Source organism: Sceloporus occidentalis, unplaced genomic scaffold, assembly GCF_023333645.1.
Source record: "Sceloporus occidentalis isolate IW3139 unplaced genomic scaffold, rSceOcc1.0.p SCAF_352, whole genome shotgun sequence".
Taxonomy (NCBI): Eukaryota; Metazoa; Chordata; class Lepidosauria; order Squamata; family Phrynosomatidae; genus Sceloporus; species Sceloporus occidentalis.
Genome location: NW_028317332.1, coordinates 355,947 through 378,616, shown reverse-complemented (window position 1 = coordinate 378,616; position 22,670 = coordinate 355,947). Strand labels below are relative to the sequence as shown.

General features: G+C 46.8%; 1 protein-coding gene across 1 annotated transcript; it reads left to right on the top strand.

The window, feature by feature from the left end:
- The first annotated feature begins 4,035 nt into the window (after nt 1-4,035).
- Nucleotides 4,036-21,860, top strand: LOC149274002 (PHD finger protein 24-like). Its single transcript, XM_089505933.1, has 8 exons — nt 4,036-4,431; nt 6,198-6,383; nt 14,106-14,184; nt 14,853-15,055; nt 17,279-17,445; nt 17,945-17,947; nt 18,779-18,880; nt 21,764-21,860. Exons 1-8 carry the CDS (start codon nt 4,036-4,038, stop codon nt 21,858-21,860), a joined length of 1,233 nt encoding a protein of 410 aa, XP_089362059.1.
- The last annotated feature ends 810 nt before the right edge of the window (nt 21,861-22,670 follow it).

Sequence of the window (22,670 nt, the reverse complement as noted above, 5' to 3'; positions counted from 1 at the left end):
TTTTCCAGCCTTTACACGTTAGAATTGTCACCCAGCTAAAATGGATTCGGATAAATGGCGAGTATCTGCCCCCTCCTGATGTCATTTCCTTAGTAGAGTTCTACGCCCCGGCGGACCCTTCTGTCTCTTTTCTGTGGTTTGTAAGGCCTGCTTTATTCCGAATGTCTGCTCCTCTAGGAAGATTGGCCCCAAATGATGGTGCAAATTGCAAGGGATACTCACTAGTTGAATAAGCTTGGACTCATCAAAGACAATTCTGGGTGCCATGCTGCTAATAAATTACACAGAGACAGCACACAGTGTACAAGCAGATAAACGTTTTACCACAGTACTGGGAAAATGGCGGCTCTTCCTCTTCCTGGGTCCTGCCCCTTTTTTGTAACTGTGGAAAAAAACGCCATAAAAAACGCCAAGGCAAACCCCACATGGCTTTTTCATGGCGTTTTTTCTCTCCCATAGACTTCTATTGGAGAAAAACGCCAAGATTTCCTTGCAAAAAACGCCAGAGCGTCAACATGCTGCGATTCTGAAAAACTGCCACAGAGCCCAAAAAAGCAGAAAAACGCCAAAGAGGACTGAAAAAACGCCAAACAGAAAAACGCCAAGTGGATACGGCATTGTGCGATTTCCTATCGAAGAACAGCTAACATCTGGCCGGAGGGTTTTTTCACTAATAAAACGCCGTGTGGCTGAATTGGCGTTATTATGGGCGTTTTTGCAAAAAATACCCAAGTGGAAACCTAGCTTTAATCAGTCGTTGGTCTTAAGTGATGCTAATGAAGTCCTAATAGATTTTCATTAGCCAGAGAGTCCAGCTCGGTGATTAAGACCGAGTCATTCTATTGTCCCCCACAGGCAGTATGATAAGGAGTTGAGGGGTTTGTCTAGTAGATTGGGGCTCAGATAACAGATCGAGAACTCTGAACTCTGGCAGCTGTATGAAAACACGGGGCAAAAAACTGCAACTGGGGTAACAAAAGTGAGTTCCCCTTTTAGCCGAGTGTCAGTCGAAGTGCATGAAGGAGCAATCTGTAAAGATAACTCTGGGTATGACTGCTCCTTTAAGGCACTCAGATGCGCACGAGTCCCAGAAGATTAAATCCCACAGGCGAGGAAAAAAATAACATAAAGGAACAGAGGAAACGCTAAAAATATCTCGCCCATAAATGCCTTTTTCTGTAATAAATAATCTAGACATCTGCTGGTTGGAAATGTGTAGAAATCCGCGCATTTTGTGGAACTTTCCCGATCCGCTCGATCTTCCTCCATCTTTTACGCTGAGTATTTACTGATATCGAGGAGATAAGGTGTTACTTGGTTATTTTCTTGTTTCGTCTCCAAGGTTACGCTTCAAATAACAGAACCTGCTTTTGTTTCATGTTTTTTATATTCTCGAGTAATCTCGATGCTTTTCACAATTTCACCCAGGTGGGTCCCTGACACGAAATCTTCTCATAAAAAAGGATCATTATTATTCTTTTAGCTGCCCAAAATATATCGACGAGCTGCTGCTGGACCAGGAGAACACAACTGATGCAAAGAAACAGAAACCCAGAACCTGCCGGCAGATCGGCCCCATCCGGCCCCCGTCTAGTCGCTGGTTTCCCCTGCTGTAACGACTCAAACCTTAATCAGTCGTTGGTCTCGTCTTAGATTCAGGAGCCGTATGCCTATCCCATGCATGTTTAAATTCCTCTACCACATCTGCTGGGAGTCTGTTCCACCCTCTTAGTGAAGTAAAGCTCCCTTACATTCCATCTAAGCCTCTGCCCTTTTAGAAACATGTAAAAGAAAAAATCTAGAAACCATCCAGTGGATAACTACTGATACCAACAAAAGGCCATCTTTAATGGCGGGATAACTTCGGCCATCGGAGAAACCTAGAGGTCTCCTTGAAATGGCAAGATGGCTGCTCCCTGCAGACTTATTTTGTAGTATATGCTTTCAGCTACTGTATCAAAGGCAGAGATGGTACCTTCTGTTGGGTCTCTATAACCCAAGACCCAATTGGTTAAGACCCAATTTTTGGGTGTGAGATTTCTAAGCCTGGTGAATCCATCGCAGGGATCTACTTGTTGGGAGTCACCTCCGTCCTGACCCTGTTTTCTGGCGGGTTCCTCTGTTTAAGCTTTGAATCTACCCATCCTCCTCGCCTTTTGTTAGTGGAATCTGGTGAGTCCTTTTTTGCCGATTTGTTGAACGTTTCTTGGTCCCTGACTTGGCCGGTTCCGGTTGCCACGGCTCCAGCTTGGTTCTTGTCCAATATGCTTTCATTTGCTTGGGCCTTAGAAGTCCGTCTACATTGTCCTCCTCACCTGTGGCCTCCATTGAGTGTTTGACCTCTGTACATAAACTGAGGAGCTGTAGACTCCCCGTTACTCCACAATTACTGTGTCCCATAACCCCCAACATTTCAGGAGTCCAGATCAAGGGGGATATCGCTAGAGGTGGAGAGGGGCAGGACAAGGTGGGGGTAGCTGGGGCCAGAGGCGTATGCGTCCCCGTAACTTACCCAAAGAGCTAACTCACTGTCCTCGGCTGCAGAGCATCACAATTTGGCCACGTGGGAGCTGCGATGGAGGCCAGAGCCGCACCTCATTGACCAGATCAGAGGATCTCCCTAACTAGCCCATGATCCCCACTTTAGATCTACAGGACATTGTCTAAAAACTGTGACTGTCCCCTAAAAACCAGGAGAATTGGGGGATACGAAGTAACCTCCCTCTGTATTTACCAATATCTCACTCATTTAGTAGATCTCTCATCGCCCCTCGCACCCTATCGTAATAAAGACTTGCCAGGACACCGCGCGGCCGTTGGATTTATTGCCCTGTTGTCTCCAGTATGTTTTGAATCAGGGATTTCGGGAGCCAGTTCCCCGGTTTGTGCCGCGTCTGTCACCCTCGGAATATTTTTCAGTACAAATCACTGTCTCAGTAACCAAAATGCCTTTTATTTCAATGAAACCGAAAGACTCCGTCCTTCCTCTGTCTCTTCGCTGACGCGGGGCAAGGTCAGAGGTCGGCGGCGGTGCTCATCTCCCCTTCAGCATTTAAATACTTATTTTTTAAAAGTGATAATAAATATTTCATTCTTAGCAAATAAAAAATCAATTAAATGATATAAAGAGATAACAAAGTTTCTGCGAGAAATCAAAACTTTGTACAATAAATATAAAAAAAAATATTGCCCCGCGGAGGCATTATTACAGAATTACTGCCTCCCAATGATTAAAAACAGCCGGTGGGGGGGGGGCACTTTTTAGTGGGTGTGGTTAGAGGCAGAGCTGGGGCTATTTGTGTAACTGAGGGGGGCATTTAGAAGAATGTGTTTTATTTACCCCGTTTAATTTATAAAGCCGTTCCCTGCTGTTTCTATACACATTATCGGGGCTTTTAGGGCTGTAGAACCCTGCGATCCCCTCATACCCAGCAAACATTCTGACCTCCTAGAAAAGAGGGGCATCGGGGGGGGAGAGGGGCATTGGGGAGGAAAGAGGGCTATTAACATTTTGCATATCCCACATTACAGAAACTGAAAGGGTTAAAGGGCTTTAAGACTCTTAAATGCTCAGTTTTTTTATCTAAGGGTTTCTAAATCAAGCCTGAAAATATGTTATCGATGTTAATTTTAATAAATATATATCATTATTTGACTTATTTTGGAGTAAATGACTCCCGCGCGGGTGGTATTTGGTGTTATAGAGTGAATTTGGGGTAATTATGGCAACCTGCCCACTAACTGATTTTTTTTTTTTACGAGGGACGGGGGAAGCCTTTTTTTATGAGCACGCTTCACTTCCTTTGAGATATCACAGCTACTTCCTGCTCAGGGAGAACCAAAAAAGTGATGGTAAAGGGAAATGCGTAACAAGTAATTCTAGTGGTGGGGATCCTATCGCCATAGGCACCACTGACTGCGACATGTTGCTATGGTGATAAGACGACTTTTTAAACGGAATGACTTTTTAAGCTTAATACTTTGTGTCTCCTGAATAATAAAGTTTTTTATATATTTTTTTCCCGTTCTAGCGGGATGGGGGTTCTGATGTCGAAGAGGCAGACGGTGGAGCAGGTGCAGAAGGTCAGCATCGCGGTGTCTGCGTTTAAGGACGGGCTGGAGAAACGGCCCCCGAACAAAAGGAGGTCTGAGGGCGCCATCGCCAAGGGCACCAAGTGTGACGATTCGGACCAGGTGGTGGAAGAGGAGAACGATGAGGACGGGTCTAACGAGGCCTCCCCGTGCCAGTCCCAACCGCGACAGGAGAACCCGATAAACCGGGCGGCCTGGGAGAGGCTGCGGGACGGACGAGGCGTCGAGCCGGAGGAGTTCGAGAAAAGCAGCAGATTCACCCCGCCTGCCTTCGTCCGGCCGACCCGAGCGCTCAACGACGACGAACCCGTAGAAATCGACCTCCAACAACACGATGAGGTACGGCGGCCGTCATCCGTCCTTAATAACTCGTCATAGATTCAGGAGCCGTATGTCTATCCCATGCATGTTTAATCCCCTCACTGTATTACCCTCTACCACTTCTGCTGGGAGGCTGCTCCACTTATCTACCACCCTCTCTCCTTTACTAGCCCTTCGTTCTCAAAACAAAATGGCAGCTGCCCCCCCCCCCCCGCCTAATCTGGATCAGCAGAAAGTGGTCAAAATTAATTGGAAATATTTTTGTTTATTTTTAATCTCACTTTATATCTAAATTATGCAATTTATTCACTGAAAAGAGGAAAATTCCCTTATTTGCTGTTGTTTGGGGGTTTTAACTCTTTGTGCACCCCAGCCCTCTGTAATAAAGCACCCCCCCGGTAATAAAATAATGTTTAAATACCGCTTCCCGCACGCCAGCCGAGGAGCGATAAGAATTCTTTACAAAAACCGAAGACAGAGCGGTGTGGTCCGATTCCCCCCCCCCAATCTTCTGGTCGCCATGGTAACCAGAGTGCCTTTTCCCCCCCGCTGTCAGTAGCATTAAGCATTAATGCGGATTACTGGCGATGATATCCATGAGAATGGTGTATTATAGCTTCGAGAGGAGAAGGGCCAACCCGCAGGTGCCCTTTCCCATTGTCCTTAAACGCATATAATTGTATGTTTGTCCTTTAACACAATGCCGGGTGTTAATCGCTCGGGGCGGAAAAAAAACAACCCGTCGGCAGAAATGTGACTTTCTGAGAGTTTTTTTTCTGTTTTTTTTGGACAGCTTTCTTTTTAGCTTTGAGAAAATTTTCAGTCATATTCATAAAACAGGCAGAAAGTAGCGATTTATGGCCATTTACGTGATGTTTACATCATGTGAGTGCTTGTGATGTCATAACGAATGTGAATTTTTTCAGGACCACACTTTTAACCGATTGATATATATATATATAAATATTTCATGTGTTACATAATATTATGAACTCCACTACCCTCACCAATTGCGGAGACCGTCCGGAGACCGTTCTAGATCTGCACGGTTATTCCTCCCCATTAACTTTCCTCTCATTACTTTTGGGGAAAAAATCACAGATGCGCTTTACTACATCATCACAAATAGTTGCGCAGAAAGAACTTTTTGCTTTCGTTTCCGGGCATTTCTAACCAATATCCAAACTTCTTTATGTCCGAGACGCGCAGGGCCGATATATCCCGCCGCGTCACCGCAAATGCTTTGTGGAGCATTAACGCCAAACGCCGGGGGTCCCGTAACATTAAACACCGCGCTTCCCTCCCGCTCCACGTATACAATCCATGGCCCTGCACTTAGCGGTTACGGGCCGGAAAAATCCATAATGGAATCAAATGTAACGGAGACTGAAAGTTTGTTCCTCCATTTAAATCATCGCGGCTGATGATACGAGAAGCAATAATACTCAATTATTTATGGGGGGGGTGAAGTGCGCGATGCGCCAAGCTGGCCCTGTGTAATGTATAGCCATACCTACCATCAGTCCCTGTATAGGAGTGGCAGTCCCTCAAATCCCTGCCTCCTCGTTTCCTCCCCCGATGCCCCTCTTTTCCAGAATGTTTCTTAGGTATGAGGGTATCATACGGCCCTAAAAGTCACCAGAGGGACTGATGTTCCTGCGCAGGGACACTTCTCAGGAGCAGCCTCCAGCCAGAGGTGGTAGGGGCTACTACTACTACTGCCCCTGGCAGACCAGGTGGGATTCTCGGTGTTTATTGGGGGCTCCGTTTTCTCTCCCCTGCAGATCACCAACGATGAGATGTGTGAGATCTGCGAGGTCTGGACTGCGGAGAGCCTGTACCCGTGCCGAATCTGCTCCCGGGTGTTTCACGACGGCTGCCTCCGGCGCATGGGCTACCTGCGCAACGACAACGGCCTGGAGGTGACTGAGATGGCCCATACGGAGACCGGCTGGAGCTGCTACTACTGTGTAAGTGACGTCCGAGCCGCCCCGCCAGGCCGGACCTTTGCATGTCCTCGCAACCGAAACACACCGCATGACCTCGCCTGACATGATGTTCCAGACCCCGGGGGGCAAATCAGCGGGAAACTTTATATATTTACCAAAATGCCCCCTAGGAAACCTGCAGTCCGGGGCGGAAACTCCATATTTTTTGTATTCTTATACTTTATTGGTTAAACGAATTGTGAATTATTGATGATATAAAAGTTATCATTACGCCTAAAAAAAAAAAACCCTCGACTTCTTTCCAATGAAACCCAAACTATAGAGTTTGCTGGGAAATCAAGCGCCTTCATTTCACTTTTTCCTTCATTTCACTTTTTCCTTCATTTCACTTTTTCCTTCATTTCACTTTTTCCTTCATTTCACTTTTTCCTTCATTTCACTTTTTCTTCCCTTTCTTTATTTCACGTACTTTATTTTTCGTGCACTGCTGATTTTTCCACGTCGGTCTCCTTTACCTGGAAGCAGATCCTCGGTGGGTTTACGGAACGTTCCCTATAATTTGCGATTTATCTGATTTCACCTCAACAGCTAATGTGATTCTATCCCGTTATCCGCTTCACTGAAGTATTATAATCAAACTGAGCTATTCAGTGTACGGGGCTTTCACTGTATATGACTGTATACAGTGCTTGGGGGTTATATTACTGTATACAGCGTTAGGGGTTATATTACTGTATACAGCGCTGGGGGGTTATATTACTGTATACAGTGCTGGGGGGGTATTACTGTATATACAGCGCTGGGGGGTTATATTACTGTATATACAGCGCTGGAGGGGGTATTACTGTATATACAGCGTTGGGGGTTATATTACTGTATATACAGCGCTGGAGGGGGTATTACTGTATATACAGCGCTGGGGGGTTATATTACTGTATATACAGCGCTGGAGGGGGTATTACTGTATATACAGCGTTGGGGGTTATATTACTGTATATACAGCGCTGGAGGGGGTATTACTGTATACACAGCGCTGGAGGGGGTATTACTGTATACACAGCGCTGGAGGGGGTATTACTGTATATACAGCGCTGGGGGGTTATATTACTGTATATACAGCGCTGGGGGGTTATATTACTGTATACAGCGCTGGGGGGTTATATTACTGTATATACAGCGCTGGGGGGTTATATTACTGTATATACAGCGCTGGGGGTTATATTACTGTATATACAGCGCTGGGGGGTTATATTACTGTATACACAGCGCTGGAGGGGGTATTACTGTATATACAGCGCTGGGGGTTATATTACTGTATATACAGCGCTGGGGGGTTATATTACTGTATACAGCGCTGGGGGGTTATATTACTGTATATACAGCGCTGGGGGGTTATATTACTGTATATACAGCGCTGGGGGTTATATTACTGTATATACAGCGCTGGGGGGTTATATTACTGTATATACAGCGCTGGGGGGTTATATTACTGTATATACAGCGCTGGGGGGTTATGTTCAGGGAGAGTAATAAAGCTGTGATTTCTGACTATTTCCGCCCCTGAAACACCTGGGACGATAAATGTTTAAAGAAAAGGCTTTCTGGGAATCTTTGTGCTTCAGTGGAGAACTGATCAGCCGCAGAGAGGAGGAGGTGGAGGACGGAGGGGAACGGAGATGAAATTACTCTGTAGGTGAAGAAGTGAGATTTCGTGCCGTACATTGCGGTCTCGCTGTGTCTTTGGCGACTTCGGGGGGGGTCGCTTTGTGACAGAGAAGTTGGAGAAGACGTTTGAGGGGGAGGGGCGAGTTTCTTGCGACATTTGACGTCGGATCCCAGATTGGGGGGTTTTGGATTTCGGTTTCTATATGAAGTTGGTGAAAAAACAAATATCTGGAATTTTTCTGGAAAAGTCTCTGTTGAGATTTATCCCAGCCTGGGACATCTCCACCGGAAGCCCCTTCCATGCTGTCGCCCTAACTACTGGATGTCCGTATATATGATGTCATATCCCGTCGATCCACTCGTTTTAAGGATGTGTAGTGCCAGGCGGAACGAATCTGCGGAGCCCACTCGGCGCAGCCTGCCCTAGGGGTAACAGGGTATTAAGCGTTGGTGCTACATGGAACCTGATAGCCCTGTAGGGCAGTTGGGGCAGAGAAGCTTCTGTCCCCCTCCCTGCACCTGCTGCCCTCCGGCACGATATGCCCCTCGCTAGCCCACCAGGTACAGAGATTAATGAGACCACCTAATGCCCCCGGCGCATGTGTAACGGCCCAGATCGCTTCGTTCTAGAGGCAGGGACTGGGTCTAAGACGAGACCAACGACTGATTACGGTTCGAGTCGTTACAGCAGGAGAAACGGGCGACTAGACGGGGGCCGGATGGGGCCGATAGTCTCTATATGTAGCATGGTGGCGGATAGTTTAGTCCGGCATTCTTTGCCCTCGCTCTGTAAGTAAGAAGATGTCTGCTTTTAGTTCCCCGGCATGGATGATCTTAATTGGTATTCAGCCCCAGATAAAGTTGGCGGGTGGGTAAATGGCGCGTTGTCTGTGCTGACGAGGGACGGGATAATCGTTGCCGGGGGCCGGAGGGCAGACGCGCAGACGGGCCCCGGGCTGAACGGAATCTGCGCATCCCGCGCTAAATTGCATACGTTGTGATGGAAGGAGGGGGGGGCGTTGTTTGCATCGGAAGACATGATTGGTCAGGCTTTTAAAAACCTGCCAGGAAATGTTACAGTAGCTTTGGGGGGGGGGCATTCACCCCCCACAGAGAGCTTTTACCTGCAACAAGGTCAGGGATCTCCTTCAGTATCTCGCCACAATGAAGATATCATTCCTTCCCCTTTTCCTCCATTTCTCCTCCACCCCCCCCCTTTATATTTATCCTTTCATCCCTTTTATTCCCCCAAACCTTCCCTTCTTTTCCTCTTCCTCCTCTCCTTTTTCTCTCACCTCTTTCCCCCCTTTCTCTATACCTATCCATTCCCATTCACCCTCTTCTCTTCCCCTCCATCTCGTATATTATTCCCCCCCGTTTCCCCTTTTTCCTCTTCCCTTTCCCGTCTTCTCCTTCCCTTCTCTTTTTGGTAAAGATGTTAGAGGAAGGCTGATTGACACAAAGAAAAAAAATCAGAGAAAAAACTTCTGAAAGGATTCAGCGTCTTCAACATAAACGAAGAAATGAGGCTTTTAAATGGAAATAAGAGCTTCTGTGAGTCACTTGGCAGCAGTAAGCTCCTGTCCGCAGGGCCGTCCGCAGGGCCGCCGTTATATACTACACCCATTGTACAGCGCTACGGAATATGATGGCGCTATATATAACATAATAATAATAATAATGTATAACCGGATGCATAATACAATCTGTCGATGCCAGACACACGGGGGGGGGGGGCCGAGGATATAAGTGCAGGAGGAACGTGAAACAAAGTATCGGCGACATATCCTGAGAAAAAGACACATTCACGGCAGATCAGAAATTGATGGCGCAAGAAATGTTCTGCCAACCGGTGCAGGCGCTGAGAGCAGAGGGGGGGCAGATTTATAGGACCTATCCGGCCCCCGTCTAGTCGCCCGTTTCTCCTGCTGTAACGACTCCAACCTTAATCAGTCGTTGGTCTCGTCTTAGATTCAGGAGCCGTATGTCTGTCCCATGCATGTTTAATACCCTCACTGTATTACCCTCTACCACTTCTGCTGGGAAGCTGTTCCACTTATCTACCACCCTCTCAGTAAAGGAACGATTAGCACTAATGTAACCAACAAAATTAAACAACAGGGAGATGCGTGCGACCGGAAAGAGATAGACGGCGATATCTCCATTCCAGATGCCCGATTAGCAGGAATGGGTTTGAAGCGAAGGGTTAAAGGAGATGGAACATCACTGAGCCGGGTTCTCTTTGAAGTGTGGTGGCGCATGTTTCTAAAGGCTCGCCGCGTGTAATTATCTCTCGCCCGCGGTGACACCGCTCGGCTTTCATCTCCCGTGAAGTCAGCGGAGAAATCCAGGACCAGCATGCATTACCATCCCGTCAGTCAACGGCGCTGAGACGCAGAGCTGACAATCAGAGCCTGGGTACCAGCCTGGCAATGAAATAGTTATTATAACACAGATTACCGGTCATCACCTTCTAATAATATATAAAGCATTAAATGCATCTATTAAAAAAACTACCCATCCAACCGTTCAGCCCCATTCGCTGGTCTCGTCTTAGATTCAGGAGCCGGATGTCTATCCCATGCATGTTTAATACTCTCACTGTATTACCCTCTACCACTTCTGCTGGGAGGCTGTTCCACTTATCTACCACCCTCTCTGTAAAGTAAAACTTCCCTCCATTTCACCTCAGCCTCTGATCTTTTCTCCCCCTTTGAAATAAACTTCCCTCCTGTACGTTGTTAAATTGCTGAATTCCTTTATGTTTTTCTCTCTCTATCCATCCATGCATCCGTCTCTATTCTCTCCCCATCTCTCTCTCTCATCCGCTTTCTATGTCTTCTCTCCCCATCTCTCTCCCATCCCCTCTCTCTCTCTCTCTCTCTCTCTCTCTCTCTTCTCTCCCCATCTCTCTCCCATCCCCTCTCTCTCTTGTCTCTCCCATCCCCTCTCTCTCTCTTCTCTCCCCATCTCTCTCCCATCCCCTCTCTCTCTTCTCTCCCCATCTCTCTCCCATCCCCTCTCTCTCTTGTCTCTCCCATCCCCTCTCTCTCTCTTCTCTCCCCATCTCTCTCTTGTCTCTCCCATCCCCTCTCTCTCTTCTCTCCCCATCTCTCTCCCATCCCCTCTCTCTCTTGTCTCTCCCATCCCCTCTCTCTCTCTTCTCTCCCCATCTCTCTCCCATCCCCTCTCTCTCTTGTCTCTCCCATCCCCTCTCTCTCTTCTCTCCCCATCTCTCTCCCATCCCCTCTCTCTCTTGTCTCTCCCATCCCCTCTCTCTCTTCTCTCCCCATCTCTCTCCCATGCCCTCTCTCTATCTCTCCCGTCTCCTATCGCTCTTCCCTCCCCCGAGGCGTACATTTTGGGATCCCTTAATCTGGTAACATCTCCATCTTGCTGGGTTTTTCACTGACTCATCCAGACTCTCTGCGACGTCTGGATTCAGGTGGCCTTTGAGGGGCCGAGAAGTTCAGAGAAGAGGGTGAGAGAGGGAGAGGCTGAAAAAGAGTGAGAGAGAAGGCGATAGAGCGAGAGAGAGAGAGAGAGGAAACTTGTTGCTTCATCGCTACTTTTTGTATCTGTTGTATCTTTAAATAATTGCACGTCAAGGTTTCCATGACGACCGGTATTTGGGCAACGCAGCTGTCTATGAAAGGGTTAATATTTCCAGAGTCTCCGGATCCGCTCATTTAGAGAGCGCGACGGATGAAAAGACATCTTTACTTTCTCCTTTATTTCTTTCGGTTTCTGTCAGAAAATATTAGACCGTTTCTAGACCACGGTTTTAGGACTCTTTCCTGTCCGTTACGGATTTTCGTTGCCCGGCGACCACCTCCTGAAATCTCGGACAGGCGATGGTTCCTCTCTAGAGCTCTGGTGACAATGCAGATTTTACCTTTTCCTCTGGTGTTTTAACTCAAAAACTGTAAAAAAAAAAAAAAATTCTCGAAAGCAGGGAAAAGCCCCATTTTTTCGTAATTCTTCGAGGGACTTCATACGCCGCGGCCATAGAGCCGTACTAATAATACTTGTTTTTGACAGATGGAACACAAACCTCACACTTTTTCACTTATTCCACGGGGTGTAAATGTTACCGTGGAAACGCAGACACGATTCCTATCTAGCTCCATTATCCAGTTAATCGCAGATTCTCGAAAGCAAAAAGATGCATTATGATGTCATCACTTAAAGGAAACTGAAAGCGTTTTACAGGAATAACGGAAATAAATGAATAGAGATTTTATTTATTTAAGATAATTTATTATCCAAATCTTGACGGCTCTTCCGTTACATAAAACCCTCGGTATCTATGGGAGCCGTCAGAAGACTATTTGAGAGAATTTTTTTTTTGTATTTTAAAATCTAAATATATATATATTTTTATATTTATATTTTTCATATTTTTTTATATATATATATATATTTTTTAATTTGAAAATGAAAATGCGTCTGGGGGAATCTCATCCAGCTGGAGTCGGATTACAGTCAAAGCGCGCAGCCCGAGACGGTCACGTGATCGCGCACGCAGAGGAATCTCATCATTAATATCTCATTAGCGCATAAACCGAGTCGATGTTACCGGCCGCGAAGGAACGAGGCCAATATTATATGGCTGGAGCCCGGGGGGGGGGGGGGGGCATCGGAAGAGCAATGGAATAAATGAAAAAGCTCAAAGTAATGAGGATTTTCAGTAAACGGGGGAATGAGCCGAGCGAGCGAGCGACCAATCCGGATCCGCGAGCGGCTTCCGCGTCTATAATAAACTGCAATGACCTTCTGGGGTGGAAATCCCTTTTTTAAAGATCAAAACAGCATTTAGAGGAGAATTCCTAACCTTTAGGTCATTGTTACTCAGACTCATGCGCTTATTCATTACGTTACTGATATGGTGGTAGATACGTGGAACAGCCTCCCATCATTGGTGGTAGAGGGTAATACAGTGAGGGTATTAAACATGCCTGGCGACTGCTCAGAGGGTTAAATGTGAACGCGCCTGCGGACCCTCCGTGTTATATCGCGTAGAAGATGCGGTCCTACTAACCCTGTCACTGCCGCTGAATGGATTCCCGGAGGAGGAATAAGCCAGTGGTGTTTGTTGAATGGGCTGTTTAAGGATTAGGGCAGATGAAAGCGGCCCCTCCGGCCCCCGGCGGGATCAGTTCCGCGGCTGCTGCTGCGAGGATTATAAACCAGACAGCGGGTTGTAAAATACGTTTTTATTGCGCCTGCCGATCGGGGTTAAATCAGCAAATACAGTAAGAAAAGCACAGAGTATACAAAAATATATCGGCTCTATGTCTGCGTGACCCGTGGGGGCACCGCGTCCTCCGCCCCCAGGGAGGGGCACTTTTGTTTTGGGGGTGTGTCTGGGGCGGGGCTTTTAGGGCTGTAGAACTTTCTGATTCCCTCATACCCAGCAAACATTCTGACCTGCTAGAAAAGAGGGGCATCAGGGGAGGAAAAAATGTATTGGGAGGAAAGAGGGGCATCAGGGGGAGAAGTGCATCAGGGGAGAAAAGAGGGCCACAGGGGAGGAATAAGGGGCAGCAAGGGAGGAAAGAGGGCTGTAGGGATTTGAGTCCCAAAGGGGGCTGAATAAAAAGCGACATTTAGAGTTCGTCCTTAATGACTCAACAGACTTCATATCTATAGTTTTATATATTTATTTTATCAGCACTTAAATATTGTGTTACGTTTTGCTGAGAATTGTCTTTTATCGAATGCTCTGCGAAGCCGCTGATTGGCTGATTGTACGGATCTCGTCTCTGGCAGCTCGAGGGACTAATAATAATAACTAATAATAACCTTACTAATAACCTTAATAATAACCTTATTTATCACGCTGCACTGGAGTGGCAGACAAAGCCCTTATCACGCTGCACTGGAGTGGCAGACAAAGCCCTTATCACGCTGCACTGGAGTTAGATTTCAGCTCTGCGGGAATCAGGGAAAGGTTGGAGAGACGATGAGATCGATCCCACAAACCCTTGGCAGGGAGACAGTGAAGAATCCCCCGAGTGACTCTCGCCGGGGGGCTTTATTCCGGGTATCACGGCGATTCCTCTCTCTGTCCCACAGGATAACGTGAACCTGCTGCTCACGGAGGAGGAGATGTACAGCCTGATGGAGACGTTCAGCCAGTGCAAGGTCATCCCAGGTGAGGCTCGTATTCACAGCAGCCGCTGTGTGACATCACATTCCGTGACATCACATTCCGTGACATCACATTCCGTGACATCACATTCCCTGACACCACATTCCGTGACATCACATTCCCTGACACCACATTCCGTGACATCACATTCCCTGACACCTCATTCCGACACACCCCATTCCGAGACACTCCATTCCGTGACATCACATTCCGTGACACCCCATTCCGAGACACCCCATTCCGTGACACCTGGAAAACACCTGTGTATGAGCAGGGATCCACTGAAAAGCACGATTGGGGGAAACACCTGCGTATAAGCAGGGGTACAACTGTCAAACCTGTGGCTAAACAGTGAACAGTGACAAATGGGCAAACTGATCCCTGCTTCAAAACAGGTGACGTCTTTCCGAATATGTTTACCTTCTGACGAGTCATGGTCTCCATAAGGACTGTTATTATCAGAACCCTTCGGCCGCCGGCATTAGCGAGGAACGGGCTATTAAATGGCTTATATTTGATGAATCCCAGGGTCAGGACAGTTATGCACGTCCGTACAGATAAGGCTTTTTCCTCCCCGTATGCCCCAGGCTGTGTCATGCATTCACTTAGTTGTAGTGATTACTAGCGGGCTGTCGTTAGATTTTAACCCCTTTGGTGCTGGTGGTTTACAGAGTGCCCGCTGACGCTCGATGACTTCCTCCACTACAAACACCTGGTGAACAGACGCCTGCAGGAGAAGCAGCTGAGCGACGAGCTGGAGGAGCAGGCCGCCTTCCAGTTCTCCTCCATGGACCCCGAGAAGAAAGGTCAGATCGAGTGGGCCGACTTCCTCTCCCACGAGTCCATCTGTCTGCTGCAGAAGCTGCGCTCACAAGTGAGTAACGCCGTGCCCACCACCTCCCGCTTGACACACCTGAGGTCATGCATGGCACCAACCAGGCGGGAGGCGGGCTCCTAACTCTCTACAATTTAACTTCTCCGTCCCACACTTCACGATTCTCATAAAAATAGTGGTTATAACCCCTTAATGACCTCACAAATTATTGTGTGATATAAAAAAACAGCGATGCAAGGGACTCACACTCGGGGCAGTCTACCCTAACCATCAGCGAGCCTCATTGGAGCTGTAAGTTTGGAAGCTTCACGCATGGAGACTCCACTCACATGGCAGAGAATGCAGCTGATTGGCCAGTGACTGACCGGCAGCTTCTCAAACTGACATGAGTTATAATCAGACCGCTGCCGAAAGGTACATGGAGCGGGCAGCCCGGTGCGGCTGCCTGCTGCTGTGCTGGAAGTGGGGGTCGTCGCGTCAGCACTCTTTGCCGTGTGATTGGAGTCTTCGCGTTAGCAGCTGATCAAGGCATGCAGGAATTTTTTTTTATAAAAATATGTAGTTTCTATTATATTAATTAGGTTTTTCGTACAGGGGGCATTTTTACCATCATACCACGTGATGCGTCGGACCATCAGATTCCATGGCGCTGTACAAAGGGTAGACATAAGAATATATTAGCCCGGTGGTGACATCACTAATGCTCACCCGATCTGCCGCTCCGGCGCGTTGGCCGGCGGCTGGAAACATTGTATCTCGCCGTCCCACGCACCGATGTCATCAGGGCCGCTCCTGGGCTGCCAATCACCTCCGGTCTGGACACAACGGAGACAGTTCTCCTGTAACATTTGCCATCATCTGATGATGTCATTTTATCATTATTATCCCATCATGGAAACTTCCCCGTCAGTGAGCAGGAAGATTATTTAAGTCGTAATCAAGATTGTATACCCTCACCTACCTTTAATCTGGATAATTGGATCTTCTAATTATCTCCTTGTCAGAACAGCCCATGTGTGATGAATAATTCACGCGCGTTCGTTTAGGAATGAAGAAGTATTAGGCCAGTAGGTGTTAAAATCAGACGCTTGACGGGGAAACGAGCCGGCGCCGTCCTCCATGAATACCAACGGCAACATAACAAGACCATTCTAAAAGGTCTTCTTCTGGGGGAATCAATGGACCGCGGTTTCTGAGAGGTTTCTGAGAGGTGATTGGCTACAGACATGGGGCAACGGGCCAGCGATGCGTGAAATAAGGTCCCATTCGCGCATATAGTTTCGTTATTTCACAATCCCTTCTAAACGATGCGTCACGTCAGGTTTATTCACTAAGTTTGCCATCGCAGATCACCAACATTGCTGTGGATATGAAGGGCCGACCGCAGAGAGCGTCTCCTGCAGGAAGGGCAGAGACTGGCCCCTGGATAATGTATAGTTAAATCAGTAAGAAGCCATCGCAGACTCTCCCATCATAAGCTATACTTTAGACTTTTCGCAAAGCACGCTGTTGTAGAAGTCAGAATAATGAAGGCGGATTTGGGGGGACTGGGGTTGCCCAGAGTTTTTGGCCGGGGAGGGTTTTCATTTTGCGGAAGAGCTCCGGGAGGCCTGGTCCACGGAGAAACGGAAGAAGAAAGAAGACATGGGAAGAACAAGACGGGGAAAGAGAAGAAGAAAGAAGTCATGGGAAGAACAAGACGAGGAAAGAGAAGAAGAAAGAAGTCATGGGAAGAACAAGACGAGGAAAGAGAAGAAGAAAGAAGTCATGGGGAGAACAAAAAGAGGAAAGAGAAGAAGCCGAACTGCGGGGCAAGGAGACAGCGACAAGGAAGCGGTAACAGGAGAAGTTACAGAGACATTGAGTGATAGTGTGAGTGAGTGTGAGAGAGTGAATGAGGGTGACTGAAAACAAATTAAGTTTCCGAATGTGAAAAGCCGTCCGAATTTGGTCCGAACAGAAAGGGCAGGAAACAAAATAAATGGACCAAAAACCAAATGCAAAATTTGTCCGAAACATTTTTGTCTCGTTTACGTGTTTCTGCTATACATTATACGGGGCCGGCCCTGCCCTTCCTGCAGGAGAAGCTCCCTGGGGGTCAGGCCTTCAGACACCCCAGTGAGGTCAGGGAGATGGTTCCGCTGTCCTCCCGTCTTAGTAAATAAACCTCCTCGTTCTCAGACGGCGTTAAAACGCTTTATAAAAGTATTTGGTCCCGAGCTCCGCACCGGGCGGCATCCAACCCGTGTCTGTCGTCCACAGAACTCTTTGCTGCGACTGCTTACGGCCAAAGAGAGCGAGAGAGCGCGAGCAACCTTCTTATCGCTGGACCAAGACAGTGACAAGCTGATCGGAGCGTGCGAGTGCAGGAGAGCGCAACACGGCTGGTTCCGCAAACAGTCCAAAGAGACAGCCTCATGTAACGTCAGGTCAGTGACCGCAACCGCCGACAAGAGAAGGCAGATCAGAACAGGGTCTTGTCTTTCCTCCTAAAGCTGCTGTTCCACCTATTCACCACCAGTCCCCCTTTCCTCCCCTGATGCCCCTCTTTTCTAGGAGGTCAGAATGTTTGCTGGGTATGAGGGGATCGCAGGGTTCTACAGCCCTAAAAGCCCCGATAATGTGTATAGATAGCAATAGGGTACAAGGTCACAAAAAAGCCCCAACCACCTCTCTACCCACCTCTGCCCTTCTTGTGGCGTTTTTCACCCCAGAGCCTCCCGTGTATTACGTTAAATGTTTCCCCGGTGCGGATCCAGAGCTAAAACCAGCAGATTTATCACTAAAAGCCTCCGCACAAATTAACACCGCTGCCGGGGCTGCACATTTCACACCCTGCGCATGTTAGCATCGCTGCCGCTGGGAGGGTGCCGGGAATTTGGGGGATGATCTCACACGTTCTCCTTCTCAAAAACCCGCTGCTTTTAGCAGGTGCGAATAAGTCATCCCGCATTAATTCAGCACGACATCGCTGGTGTCAGAAAACCATTAACGCGCGCGTTTCTAATAATTAGATTATTATCATAAAATAATAAAAAACAGGCCGCATTAAACCGCCACATCTCCGGAAAGACGTAATTTCCACGCGATCCTTTGTTAGATTCCAATAAAAGGCTGACCCTGCTCCCCACCTGTCATTTCGTTTAAAAATCCCTTCATTATTCCAGCTGTAATCGCTCCACAAACTCAAGCAATTCACTTACAGAGAACCAATTTAAGATTCCCGTTCTATTTCCCTGCAGCGTTCGCATTGGAAATGCCAATAAAAATGACATTTCCTTCCGACAAACAAGCCGTCCGCTCCTTCCAGCCCTGGGGCTGTTAGGGGCATTTTCTAACGGGGCGACAGCAAAAGAATAAATACATAATCCTATTATCTTCACCCAATCTACCAAACAGTCTATGGAGGAACGGACTTCATTAGCATCGCCATAAAGCATCAGCTCGGTGTGGTGTTTGAGCCGGGAAAATATCACATGACTGACAGCGACTCCAGATTATTATATGAATATTATTTATATTATTTTTTATTATTATTTTTATTTATATTATTTTTGTTATTATTATTTTTTTTTATTATTATTTATTATTATTATCCTTTATTTATATTAAACAAAAAGTATATTATAACGAATATGAAGGAACATCGAGGAACTGAAGATTTCACGTACTACGTCGTTTACGCTTACTTACTCTGTAACAATTCTCTGTAACAATGTAACAATTCTCATACATTGTTTCTCCTCCTTGTTCTCGGAATAGCATCAGCCATGTTGGACCGATGTCGGAGAGCAGCCCGGCCAGTAGCACCAGCGGGAAAAGCCAGGAAAAGAGCACTTTGAACAGAGAGCCAGAGGAAGGCAGGTAGGTGCCGGTAAAGACAACTCATCAAATGTTCTTAGAGGTTTATTGCAGTGAAAGGAACGTCTCCGTCCCATGCGTGTGGAGTAACGCGCTGATATATTACATTACTTTACATTTATTTATAAAGCGCCAGAAGATTCCACAGCGCTGATATATGGGACTTGTGAGCATTACAGGACAAGGTGAGAAACATAAGAGGTTTCTCCTACAGGAGTATAATGTTTAGAATTGGAGATAAATGGAACAGCCTCCCATCAGAAGTGGTAAAGGCTAATATAGTGAGGAAAATGAAACATACATGAAAGGTGTTAGAGTGGGTGCGTGTGTGTGTATGCGTAAGTGTCGAGCTGCCGCTGAGCATGATCATACCCATCCGCACAATAATTCATTCCCATCCCCCACCACAATCATTATCCCCCAATCACCATATTCATATCTCTCCCCATCATCATCATTCCTCCCCATGAGAATTTAATGTGTACTTGCATGCCCTTGCCTATAACTTCCAAAATCACTGCCCAGCCCTGCTAAATAAATAAATATATATATTTATACACAATAGTTTGGGGTCGTTTTGAAAGAAAAGAAAAGTCAATTAAAATAACATGAAATGGATCAGAAATCCAGCGCAGACGGGGTTAATGCTGTAAATGACTATTGTAGCTGGAAACGGCTGATTTTAAATGGAATCTCTTCATAGGCGCACAGAGGCCCTTTATCACTCCCATCACTCCTGTGTCCCAACGGCCCTTTATCACTCCCATCACTCCTGGGTTCCCATGGCACGTGGTGTTCGCTGTTCCAAGTTTAAGTTTAGAAGGATAGTTGATGGTTAGAAACCCTTTTGTAATTATGTTACAGCCAGAAATGTAATTTTTTCCATAAAGACAGCTTAGTGACCCCAAACTTTTGAATGGTAGTGTATGTGTATATTAGTAATAAAAATAATCCAGGAGTACCCCGGACCCCCCCCCCATTAACAAGGGGGACCACAGTTGCCTCCTCCACCTCCTGGAAGGTGGAGCGTAATTACATAATCCTTGTTGGGGGTATAATCCACCCTCTCCCCCCATCCTCTGCTAAGATAAAAAGACATGTAGGCGGAACGGACGTCTAACTATGTCAGATGAAAAATCCACTGCCCCTCCTGCCAGCTGACAAGCACTCGCAGTTTAGTGAATAGACCCTCTTTGCTTCATTTTTCAGCCATTACTTATTGATATATATATATTTTGAGATAACCCCACGATGGGGATGGACCCTCCGTGCTGGGGGCGGGGTGCACCCTGCGTGGAAGGAGAGTGCGTTTGCAGATGTGTCACTCTCCCCTCTATCCAGCCGTAACTTTACATTCAGATTCACTTCTGGCGTTTGGACTGAAATTACCGTGCGGAGTCGTATCGCCCGCCCGAGCCTTCGCCGACTATTGTACGCGGCAACCTTTAAAGACCTTCTGCTGCTAAATTATACAGATAATAAAAATGTGTTTGACGGAAATTAGACGTTCGAAGCCGAATCGATGCCAGACGTGGCAAGCGAGGAGAAGCCGTAAATGTAACGATATATAATCATTTTCACATCGCGAAATAAGACTACAGCGGGGATAGTGGTAAAAAAATACTCCATGATGTGGATGTGTGAAACATTAAAATCACAGCTTTATATATATATATAGTTTCCCATTGTACAGCACTACAGAATATGATGGCGCTATATAAAACAATACATAATAAATCCTGAGATTAGGTGCCCCGGAGGGAATGCAGGAAACTTTTAATGCTCCAGGACAGTAGAAACTCAAGGCCCTGTCCTTGCCTCACCATTGGTGGTCAAGGACTTGCAGTGTGGCGGGTCTGGGATATGATATCATATCATGACATCAAGCTGTGGCATTCTCCACCCTGTGAAGTAAGCCATATATCTTATCAGGGGTAAAGGGGCAGGAAACATGCCACCTCTGCCACGGGTCTGCCTTGCGATCTTCAGGCAGTTCACATGGGACAGATAGGTGAGATATGACATCATATCCCTGCACTTTGTATTATGCGAGCTACTCAACGACCAGAGATGGTCATAAAGATCTGCGTCAAGTGAAAAATCCACTGCCTCCATCACGGTGTCATCCTACGCCTTCCTAGCTTAGGCCTGAGTAGCAGACTTGAGCATTTGGGTTCTTCCAAACTTTATATTGGACCAATCTCCAATAAGAGGAGGGCCCCCAATGAATCAAACGGCAAAGCCTCCGAAATCCGTTAAGGTTCATTTGTTTGGCAGCTGTAACTGGGCTGTCGCTCCCCTCTCAAACATTTTCTGGATGGTGGCCAGTTAATTAGAAGATGTTAGTTTTGTTGGGGTCAGACAGGCTGAAACAAGCTGTGATTGGAGTCTTGGCAATGTTCCTACATTTGGTCCTAAATGTAGTCCAAAGTAGATACATTTCTTAAATTTGGGGGCTCTGCAGACCTATTTTCTTTTGGGGCCGACCCTCCGTGATTGCCACCCCTTGTACAACAAAAGGCGCTACACGCCTTTAAGAAGCATAGCACCAAGATATGATGTCATAGTACAGTGTCCCGTATCTTATTGGAGGCTGTGCACAGCTTCTATAGCATAAATAGGCCGGATTGGGAAATCAAAGATCTTTCTTGTAACCAGGTCATTGTGCGTTGGGACTCTAGGGGTCCGGATTTGTACCTTCTTAGGAACAGAGGAACGCTTACCCAGCCATCGCTGCGTCTTTGCGCATGTCCAGTTATGCTCTCTGAATAAATGTATGCCTATGAAACGTATGTGAAATTCTGCAGCCAGCCAGTCCACCTCTCGTGGAGCGATACAAATATATTCCACGCTTTGACTAAAGCTTCAATGATTTTCTTTTTACAGACAGGTGAGCTGGGACACTTTCTTGAAGGAGAACGTAATCTACATACTCGCTGCTCGTCCAAATAGCGCCGCCATTCACTTGAAGCCATTGGTATAAAACAGCCACGCATGTAGTGCTCACCAAACGTTTTGGGAGACCCAATCGCGACCCGACTCACATGTAACACTGGGGTAGCCTCCCAGGACAGGAATGTCCTCTGTGGTGGCCGGTCGTTGAAGTTGAGCTGCAGGCCACCACTGAACGCCTGGCACAGAAACGTCTTCCCCGGCATACCCTTTGGTGACTCTATATTTTTAATAGTTTCTTGCTTTATGTTCTTGAAATAAAATACATGTAGACAGAGAGCTCTGAAGAACCTTAAGATACAATGTAACCGGGATTTCATGACCATGTTGATGGAAAATGGGGGAGACACCAAATAGATGGCATTCTAAGCATCGCTATTAGCTATACTGCAGCTCATGTGCGTCAACAAGAAGTCCATCCAGGTGGTGGAACCCATCACCTCAACCAACCACCTCTACAATAGCTCCATTCTTACTGGTTTAGTTTGAAAGGGTAGGACCAGGGGGGTTCTCATTAACAGCATGCAATGCCATGGACCTTGCCGAACTTCTGTCTGCGCTCACTCGTTCACACCAACATCCGGTTATTAGAATGTCCAAGTGTGCTACTCATGCAAGTCGAGGTCCTAACAAAATGGTTTGCTGTAGATCCTCGTGTGTTTCTCTTACATTATACTCCAACTGTACAAGAATTGCAGCGTCTGCTGAAAATTTGAAAGCAAATTGAGAAACGTATTTTTTGTTGCATTTATTTGTATAAGAAGGGGCGATAATTCCGTGTGAAGATACGGATCAGGAGACCGGTGGGATCTCGCATTCTCGCGTTGACATATTTGTTTTT

Bases quoted from the DNA above. Each gene is read 5' to 3' on its own strand.
- LOC149274002 (XM_089505933.1), top strand. From the start codon at position 4,036: ATGGGGGTTCTGATGTCGAAGAGGCAGACGGTGGAGCAGGTGCAGAAG. The intron at 14,185-14,852 runs GTGAGGCTCGTA...GGTGGTTTACAG, and splicing joins CCAGTGCAAGGTCATCCCAG to AGTGCCCGCTGACGCTCGAT. The intron at 15,056-17,278 runs GTGAGTAACGCC...TGTCGTCCACAG, and splicing joins TGCAGAAGCTGCGCTCACAA to AACTCTTTGCTGCGACTGCT.